This window comes from Protobothrops mucrosquamatus, unplaced genomic scaffold (assembly GCF_001527695.2).
Source record: "Protobothrops mucrosquamatus isolate PMUCROS unplaced genomic scaffold, P.Mucros_1.0 scaffold6724, whole genome shotgun sequence".
NCBI lineage: Eukaryota > Metazoa > Chordata > Lepidosauria > Squamata > Viperidae > Protobothrops > Protobothrops mucrosquamatus.
The window spans coordinates 7,921-17,817 of NW_015392540.1; the positions used below are offsets into that span (position 1 = coordinate 7,921).

Consider the following 9,897-nt stretch of genomic DNA (forward strand, 5'->3'; position numbering starts at 1 on the left):
CAGGCTCGTGTACCCTCCCGAGCTGCCAGTACCAGCCAGGAGGGGCACGGATCCAACAAACATGTGGTTGCATTCAGCCTACCCAGGACCCTGTCCACGTCCTCGGGAGCAACAGAGTCAAACTCCTCCCATGTAACCGTCTCAAGGCCTGCTTCCGTCTCCTCCCCCTGGGCCAACCAGTCGGTATCCAAGCCTTCTCAGATCCGCGCGACTTTGTCATGCAGATATTGAGCAAAGTCCTCGGCCCTCCCCTCCAGTAGCCTTACGCTGTTCCAACGAGCTGACAAGCTTATTGGGCGGGGCTCCTGCCTTTGCTGCGTCTCTGCAGGAGGCAGGAAGGGCAGGAGAGAGCCAGCCCAATAATGTGTGTCAGCTTGTTGGAGAAGAGCCTGAAGCCAGCTTGCCAGGTGAGAAGATTGGAGAGAGGGGGAGAGAGGGGGGGGAGAGAGAGAAAGAGAGAGAGAGAGAGAGGGAGAAAGAGGGAGAGAGAGAGAGAGAGAGAGAGAGGGAGGGAGGGAGAGAGAGAGAAAGAGAGAAGGAAAGAGAGAGGGAGAAAGAAAAAGAGGGAGAGGGAGAGAAAGGGAGGAAGGGAGAGAAAAAGGGAGAGGAAAGAGAAAGGGAGAGAGAGAGAGAGAGAGAGAGAGAGAAAAGAGAGAAAAAGAGAGAGGGAGGGAGGGAAAAAGAGAGGGAGGGAGAGGAAAGAGAGAAAGAGAGAGGAAAGAAAGAGAGAGAAAGAGGGAGAGGAAAGAGAGAGAGAGAGAGGGAGAACTCATGCATAGCAGCATCTATTTCTTTTTAATTAAACTTTTCAATCAAGCTCCCCCCCCCCTTGCGCGCAAGTTTTGCGGCTCCCAGTGTTTTCTTTTCTCTGGGAAACGGGTCCAGGTGGCTCTTTGAGGGTTTAAGGTTGCAGACCCCTGCTCTGGGCTCACAACCCCGATTCTGCTTTAAATCAATAGGTGAGGCTGGACATCTCATTCACCTATATTGGGATGCCTGAACCAGAGCCCAAAGAGGAAGGTGAGTGTGGAGGTGGGCCGGGACTCTTTTGCATCTCACTTTGATCCACTCCTTTTTTTAGTTGGGAGGATGAAAAAAAGGAACAGAGCAGGCCGGGAAGCCTTCTTCCTATAGAGCCAAAACTAGTGAGAATTGGATTGGAAAGATGGCTTAAGAGAGCTTTCCCCCAATCTGATGCCCTCCAGATGTAGTTGTCTTACCAATCCTGTCAGTCAACTGGGCACTGTAATCTAGGGGACAACAGTAGGGAAGATTGATACACTAACAGTGTTTCTCAACCTTGGCAATTTGAAGACGGGTAGACTTCAACTCCCAGAATTCAACTCTCCCAACGGGTTGGATCTGGAGACATGACATGGGCTTAGGCCAGGGGTAGGCAACCTTGGCTCTTTTATGACTCGTGGACTTCAACTCCCAGAATTCCTGAGCCAGCCACGCTGAGGGGAAAGGGAGAGGTTTCCAAGCTGAGCCGTGCTGGCTCAGGAATTCTGGGAGTTGAAGTCCACGAGTCATGAAAGAGCCGAGGTTGCCTACCCCTGCCTTAGGCCATTGGCCAGCCTAGATATGAATTCATTTTTCTGAAAGAGGTTTTCAGATGGAGATGGTCTTTCTCAGCTCCATCAGTTTGAGATCCTTTCACTTGGTAATGAACCGTGGACCTCGGGTGCGCAAGGTGGGTGTGCTGCCATTGTGGCCTTTCTTCCTTTCAGGGGCAAAGTTTTACAGGACACCGCAGGGCCCTAAAACTCACCAATAACCCTCCCTTCCAAGCTTGGCTTGCCTAAAACGAGCTAGCTTACTACATCAACCAATCGTGTAAAATAATAGGATTAAAAATAGAAAGAGTATTATCTGATCCCCCTTTTCTTCCAGGGCTGCCAAAGGATTTGGCATATTTCTCTTTTCTATATAGGAGCTACAGCTGAGAGCGCTGAAATGGGACTGTCTCCTTTACAAGAGGAATTGGAAGAAGCTGGGGCTCCTGCAGAAAGTAAGTTTTGGGGGGGGGGCTTCAGAAGCACAGTGCTTGGGGCTAGTACGGTGTGGCGTAAGAGTTTCGGAGGTGAGCTAAACCGGGTGTCAACGATCCTACTGGACTCCTGGGTCAAGAAGGACGCGAAGGCAACCAGACTCAGGAAGCAGCGGTTTTACTTTAAGGCAGGGCTTTTCAACCTTTTCACCCATTGTACCACTTTTAGGATATGGCAATATCCGAGTACCACCAGTCGCCTAGCAAAGTGTCAAAAACTGGATGACCAAAAAAAAAAAAAAGGAAAAAAGTGATGAAGTACAGGTAGTCCTCGACTTACAACAGTTCGCTTAGTGACTGTTCGAAGTTACAATGGCACTGAAAAAAGTGCCCCCCAAGCCACAGCCGAGCAAGACACCTGCCTGCCCACCCGGCGGTGCTCTTCCTCCTGTCCGAGGTTTTCATTGTTGTGAGCATTTCTGTTGAGGATTGGAAGTGGGGGTGGAGGGTGTTTGGTTTTTATTCCCCCCGTCTGCTGGGTGGTTGCAGCAGGTTTTGGTCACTTCACATGACCCTGGGACACTGTGACCGTCATAAATATGAATCAGTTGCCAAGCATCTGAATGTAAATCACAAGACCCTGGAGAGGCTGCAACATTCCAGCTGATTGGTGCTTCTTCTGGACTCAGCAGAAGCGTCAGGATCAGTGCCGAGGTCCAGCTGGAGCCCGGCGCTGATCTTAGCACTTCCACTGAGCCCTGACAGCCCTGAAGAAGCGCTGATCCTGGCGCTTCCGCTGAGCCCAGACAGCCCTGCAGCTCCAGCCATCTCTCCCTCAGGCTTGTGCGGTGCTGCCACCGGTTCAACTCATTCCCCTCTCCCGCTACCACTTTTCTAGGATGGTCGCGTACCACCTGCCAGGTGCCAATGTACCACAGGTGGTACCCGTACCACTGGTTGAAAAGCCCTGCCCTAGATTGCCCCCTTGCCATTAATAGCCACTCTCTTTTAGCCTCAGGAAGGAGATAATAGTTCTCTATCTTATAAATTATAAATGCTAACTAATACATGATCTTGGGCAGTGTGGGACCTGAAGCCTGAGTGGCTAATGGCAGTGCCCCTGCTTATTAGCAATAGGAATAGCCCTTAGACTTATATACCACTTCACAGTGCTTCACAGCCCTCTCTTAAGCGGTTTACAGAGCGGGCATGTTGCCCTCCACCAATCTGGGTCCTCATTTTACCCACCTCGGAAGGATGGAAAGCTGAGTCAACCTTGAGCCGGTGAGGATCGAACTGCCGGCAGTCGGCACCATTAGCCTGCAATGCTGCCTTCTAAACACTGCGCCCCCCCAGGGCTCTTTATTAGAATTGCAAATCACTCTGCTTCGCCCGTTTATAGGTCCCACATCTGCACTGCGGGACTTCATTGTCTCACAGCTCAACCAGGAGTTAGCCCAGCTGCGCCTTTCCGTCGACCAGCGTCTAAAAGCCACAGAGGAGCAGTTTAACGCCAAGCTGAACCAGGTGGAGAAAGGGTCTGCTGCCAGCAAGGGGGCTGCCAAGGGCAAGAAGAAGTAAGCAGATTAGAAAGGCTGGGGCACAAGAGGGCCGTTGCCTGTCCCAGGGTCATTTCTTTATTTCTTGGGCTTCTGCAGAAAGGGGTCACCACGAGACCAAGAGAGTTCACAGGGAATGACGGTTGAAATATGGGGGGGGGGGGCCAAATGGATTTCTAAAAGGCTTTTGAAAATGTGATAAGGGTTTACAGAAAATCTCTTCTTGAGATGGTAAGGTCATATAGTAAGTAGCAGGAACTGTTGCATAAAGCACGTGATGTTAGGATATTAAAGTGTGGTTAAAATATTGTCTACTGTTTTATTAATTTTTTTTCTAGGTCAAAAGTAGCAGCATTATTAAGGTCAAAGGCCAATCTGAGACTGAATACAGGTAGTCCTCGACTTATGTCCCCAGTTGAGCCCAAAATTGCTGTTGCTAAGCAAGGCAGTTGTTAAGTGAGTTTTGCCCCATTTTATGACCTTTTTTTGCCACGGTTATTAAGCAAATCTGGCTTTCCCCCCACTGGCTTTGCTTGTTGGAAGCCAGCTGAGGTTACAAATGGTGATCCCGTGATCCCAGGATTCTGCACCCGTCAGAAATACGTACATGCCATTTGGCAAGCGTCTGAATTCTGATCGTGTAACTACGAGCATGCTGCAGTGGTCGTTAAATGTGAAAAACAGTAAAGTCATTTTTTTCAGTGCCGCTGCAACTTTGGAACGGTCACTGAATGAACTGCCAAAGAACACCTTTAAGGATTTAATGAAACCAAATTAATCGAGTCATTCCAATATGATTAGTTCCCATATTTAATTAGAAAAAAACACACCCTAGAGCAGTGATGGCGAACCTTTTAGAGACCGAGTGCCCAAACTGCAACCCAAAGCCCACTTATCACCGGGTGCCAGGTGGGCGTGGCCCACTGGGTGGGTGTGGCTGTGGTGGTCATGGCAGATTGGGTGGGTGTGGCCAAGGTGGGCGTGGTCACCTTGATGTTGCTCGTGGAGAGGGACGCCTGTGGGGGCCAGGCAGGGTTGGGGGAGATCCAGGGGGTCTCTGGCAGGTGGGGCATTGGGCAGGAGGCACATCCTCCAGGGTGAGGCAAGGCGAGGCGGGGGTGCCATTGTCGCAGGACAAGGCGAGGCAGGGACTGGGCCGGCTGCTGACACCATCGGCCCCCGCATACAGAGGCCAGCCGCCAGCAGTTCAGAGAAGCCGCCTCTGAGCTGGACGGCCAGCCCACAGCTGAGGAGGCGATGCAGTGGGTCGTGCCCGGGAAAAGGAGAGCATGCGAGGCCAGGAGGGATGGGATGGGAGGAGGGAAAGTAGCCGTGCTGGGATGCATCCAGCCATGTAGGACCTCTGCGAGTTAGCGGGTGGCTGGTTGAAGAGGGACGATTGCCATCTCCGGGGCATGGCGCGCGTGCCCACAGAGAGGGCTCTGAGTGCCGCCTCTGGCACGCGTGCCATAGGTTCGCCACCACTGTCCTAGAGTCAGTTTGGTGTAATGGTGTAAAATGCTGGATTAGAAAGGATCAGGTGGTCTTGAATTCTACTCTCCTTTCAGCCATGAAAGCTGGCTGGGTGACTTTTGGGTGTCACACATTCTTAAGCCCAACCCCACAGTGTGGTTCTTGTGAAGAAAACAGGAAGTGGGAGCGTTATCTGTATGCTATCTTGCATTGCACAAGATAAGACGGGATATAAATACGTTCAGGTTTTCGAAAGTTTCTGGGGAGCCTGGTGCCTTATAGGCTGAGCACTCTTGGCCAACGTAACACAGCCTGGCTGGGCAAAGAGAAATATTTCTTTCACTATTTATTTATTTATTATTTAAATTTATATACCTCCCTATCTCCCTTACGGGACTCAGGGCGGTGAACAGGCAATAATAAAAATCACAATAAATATTGAATAAAAAGCCTGCTCTAAAATACCCCATATAAAACCCCTAACAAAGCCCAATCTAGATTCTGCCTGGAATCTGGCTGGGCCAACTAGACGCCAATGGACTTGGTGTGGTTGTTTTTGGCAAACTTCCCCTCATCCTATCCCAGTTCCACCCACTCCGTCATTGTGGCCTAAACATTTTCCCTGGGATATGCCAAATTCGAGATGCATCGTTCCCTCCCCTTTGGGCAGTGCTTGGGAATTTCTGGGGCCTGGGGCAGAACACGATGGGGGGTAAATGAGCGTGTCTGGCAGGACCCCCGTTTCAGCAGAAAATTATTATGAATTCCTGTTCCAAGTCTTGGCAATGAAAGGGAAGCCCAAGTCCGAAGACAGCTGAGGTGTCTCATTTCAACTTTTATTATAGTCTGGACAATCGTAAGGTGGGGGGAAGGCAGACAACAACAACAACAAACCGAGAAGCAGTTCAGCAGGAAGGCCACGTCCACTACCTGATTGCAGCAAAAAGGACAGATGCAAAACCTGATCCCACAACTGATCTCCAGTACTGACCAAATCCAGAGACACGGACTGTTCCTTCAGCCGAAGGGACTGCACTGACGGATGAGACCCCCTGAACGGTCCTTACAGCGCAAAGGGCTACGTCAGGGGCTCCGGGTCTTGCAGCAGAAGCATGTTGCTCTCCCCAGCCCCTCCCTTTGGACCAACACCATTGGTGTGATATTAGCCCTACCCGGGTCCAGAACAACCTTCCAGGTATAATCGGGGAATCTTGTCCCATCAGTCCAAAATTCAAGGTTCCCCCAAATTCCTGTTCCCTAGAAAGTCAGTCTCTTCCATGCACGAGGAACCCAAAGGAGGACTCTAACCATTGGCTGTCCACCCCTAATGGGGCAAGGATAAGGTTCAGTTCCGTGTACAGCCCCTGCCCCTCAGCATCCAGGGATCACCCCGTGCTGTTTCACGGGGACTGGAAGGCATCTCTCTAGTTGAGAGGGTCTTCCACCGCTGACGACGGGGCCTCCTCGCCTTCTGTGCCTAGCAAGACCAGCTGGATGGCCTTTGGCACGTTTTCAAAGAGGGCAGCCCGGTTCTGTTGCTCGCCCTTCTTGACCCAGTGCCCGTAGATTCGGAAGGCACAAGCGTCGATCAGCTTGCGCACTCCCTTGAGGGAATAGGGGTCGCACAGCAGCAGCTCCTTTGTGACCGGGCGCACCCGCCGATAGCTGGAGTAGATGCGGATGGAAGCCCGCACTGTCCACGCAATGACCTGCCGTGGTAAAAAAAGAAAGAAAGACGTCACACCAGGACACAAGGCGGAGAGCAGAAGGCAAGGAGGCTCGTAAGCAAGCATTATCTTAGAAGAGGCCTCTCCTCTCACAGGGTCACAAAAGAGGAAGTGGGACAGGCCATCGATCCACCGAGGGCAGCACTGACGGTGCCGACTAGCAGTACAAGTAGTCCTCAACTTAAAACAGTTCATTTAGTGACCGTCTGAAATGACAACATCACTGGAAAAAAGGGACTTGCGGTCGTTTTTTCACGCTTATGACCGTTGCAGCATCCCCACGGTCATGGGATCAAAATTTGGACGCTTGGCAACCAGTTCGTGTTTATGACGGTTGCAGCGTCCCGGGATCATGTGACGATCACCTTTTGCGATCTCTTGACAAGCAAAGTCAAGGGGGGAAGCCAGATTCACTTAACAACCCCGGGTCACTCGCTTAACAACTGCAGGGATTCACTGAACAAGAAACCTGGCAAGAAACGTTGTAAGAATGGGGCAAAATTCACTTAACAACTGTGTCACCTAGCAACAGAAATCTGGGGCTCAATTGTGGTCGTACGCTGAGGACTACTTGTAGTGCTTCAGGGTATTCGTAGAGCAGGGGTGTCAAACTCAATTTCATTGAGGGCCGCATCAGCATTGCGGTTGCCCTCGGGGGGCGGGGGGGCAGGGTGGGTGTGGCCTACTGGGTGGGTGCGGCCAGCTCTACATCGTTCACGTCAAGGGTGCCTGTGTGGGCCTGGGCAGGAGTGGGACAGATCTGAGGGTCTCTGGCAGAAAAGGGTGGGATCGGGACAAGCGCCAAGGCATGGTCCATTTCTTCATTCCTCACAAAGGGTGACACTTCCCCAGCATGCACCCAGGGGGCGGGGCCGACACGGCAGGGGCTGGTTCCTTGCTGTTTCCAGATGGCCTTGTGGAGCTAAGACTGAATGTGTTTCAGTATAGATGGCCACCACAAAATTGTACATTGGCTCCCGGCCGGCCTGGGCCAGGGCCAAGGCAGCGGGGGCCGTTCCCTCACTGTTTCCAGGATGGCCTCGCGGGCCACATGAAACCACTTCGCGGGCCGCATCCGGCCCCTGGGCCTTGTGTTTGACATGTCTGTCGTAGAGGCGTCACTCTTCTGCAGTGATTCTCAGCAAGTTGAAAATGTGTGGACTTCAAGTCCCACAATTCCCCACCCAGCATACATAGATCTTCAACCCTGCTAAGGTTGAGAAACGCTGCTTTAGAGAGACATGAAGCATCGGGCCTGGAACTTTTTGCATCCAAAGCATGTACTTTTAACATTAAAAACAAACAAACACCAAAATAAGGTCTAGAATAAAATTGTAACTAAAACCTATACACCAGTGTTTCTCAACCTTCACAACTTTAAGATTTGTGGATTTCAACTCCCACCATACTCCAGCCACCCAACTCTGAGGAGGGGGGGGAAACCCTCATGAAGTGAACCATTTTGAAACTGTCTCCTACGCCCAGAAATGTTAGAAGCAGGCATCCTTTCGACCCAAAACCGTTTTATTTTGAGCCTCAGAACATCTGTTTTGCAGTTAAGACATTATATATACACTGACAATATGCCCTTTGGGGAATGAAGAATGGAGTAAAAATGACTTAGATGAATAAATATTTTTTTATTTATTTGTAATTAAATAAGAATATGCCACTTACCCTGAATTTATGGAAGGGGCTGAAATGCCGCTGCTCCTTTCCGTAGCGCTGGAAAAAGGGGTGCTGCAGTGCCTGCTCAGCACTCAACCTTTCGACAGGATCTACCTTCAACAGTCGGGAGATCTGCCAAAAAAAAAAAAGGGGGGGGTTCCCCAAGAAGCGTTCTGAGAACACAGGCATGCTGATGGATTCTGACATGGAAAGGGAGGAATTGAGACGCAATGTGACGATTTAAACGTATATTTATATGATTTTTCCCCCCCTCCCTGTTCTGTATGTCAGGCTAGGCAGGCCAGCATGAGCTACAAAAAAAAAAAAAACCACAGATAGTCCTTGACTTACGACAAAAATGAAGCTAGCCCATTACGATCATGAGTCATGACGGTCATAAAGTGGGTCACCACATAACTGGACCCATTTTTATGACATTTTTGCAGCAGTCCTAAAGTGACCGCTATGGTCGTAAAGCAAAACCCAGTTCACTATGGCTGTTTTTTGCCAAAAACTGGAAGTAAAAACTTCCAACACTGGAAGTTTTTAAGAAGAGGACGGGGGGGGGGGGGGGCATGATAGCAGTGTTCCAATATCTCAGGGGCTGCCACAAAGAAGAGGGAGTCAAGCTATTCTCCAAAGCGCCTGAGGGCAGGACAAGGAGAGAAGCAACCTGGAACTAAGGAGAAACTTCCTGACACTTAGAACAATTAACCAATTCAACAATCTGTTGAATGCTCCAACACTGGAAGTTTTTAAGAAGAGACTGGACAGCCATCTGTCCGAAATGGTGTAGGGTTTCCTGCCTGAGCAGGGGGTTGGACTCGATGACCTCCAAGGTCCCTTCCAACTTTTTTATTATTATTATTATTATTATTATTATTATTATTATTATTATTATTATTATTATTATTATTATTAAATACTGGTTTTCAGCAAAAATGTCGAAACGCGCAATCATGTGACCATGGGACAATGCAAGTGGCCGTAAATGTGGCTGGTTGCCAAGTGCCCGAACGCAGTCACATGACCACAGGGGTGGGGGTGGCTAGGCTCTAAATATCTTTGGGGGTCCGTCATAACTTCAAATGGTCACTAAGTGACCAATCACAAGCCGAGGATTACTCTGTAGAGTTTGGGATGGCAAGGTCCCCTCCAGTTTAACTAGCTCCGGCCGGGAAGAGCTGCAGCCTTTTCATTTCTCTCCCTTACCACACGTGAGCAGGAAGCTGCTGCCTTCTTACCAAATCCTTGACTGTGTCGGATCGGTCGTCCCACTCCGGAGAACCAAACTGATACTGGCCTTCCATGATCATCCGAAGCATCAACATCTGTTTGCGGTGCCAGAAAGGGGGAGAGCCAGCCAGGAGGGTGAAAAAGATGACGCCACAGGCCCAGCTGCAGGGAGGGAGGGAGGTCAATAGTAGAGAATATTTGTAGCACAGGGTGGAACCGTGGAGTCCTTGGCGCTCTCTGAGCT

At 50.4% G+C, this 9,897-nt stretch overlaps 2 protein-coding genes across 2 annotated transcripts in view; one reads left to right on the top strand and one right to left on the bottom strand.

Moving 5' to 3' along the window:
• LOC107300347 (coiled-coil domain-containing protein 189) overlaps positions 1-3,837 on the top strand; it is a 9,965-nt gene extending 6,128 nt beyond the window's left edge. The window contains exons 7-9 of the mRNA XM_015829681.1: positions 960-1,020; positions 1,934-2,011; positions 3,393-3,837. Coding sequence (XP_015685167.1) covers positions 960-1,020; positions 1,934-2,011; positions 3,393-3,571 — 318 coding nt within the window. The 3' untranslated portion in view covers positions 3,572-3,837. The remainder of the gene's footprint in view (positions 1-959; positions 1,021-1,933; positions 2,012-3,392) is intronic.
• Positions 3,838-5,840: 2,003 nt separating this feature from the next.
• LOC107300346 (phosphorylase b kinase gamma catalytic chain, skeletal muscle/heart isoform-like) lies at positions 5,841-9,815 on the bottom strand (the record flags this gene model as incomplete). The annotated part of the gene is made up of 3 exons (XM_015829680.1): positions 5,841-6,731; positions 8,427-8,549; positions 9,662-9,815. Coding segments are annotated over 3 exons (562 nt in total), but the record flags the coding sequence as incomplete, so codon positions are not given.
• Between the last annotated feature and the right edge of the window lie 82 nt (positions 9,816-9,897).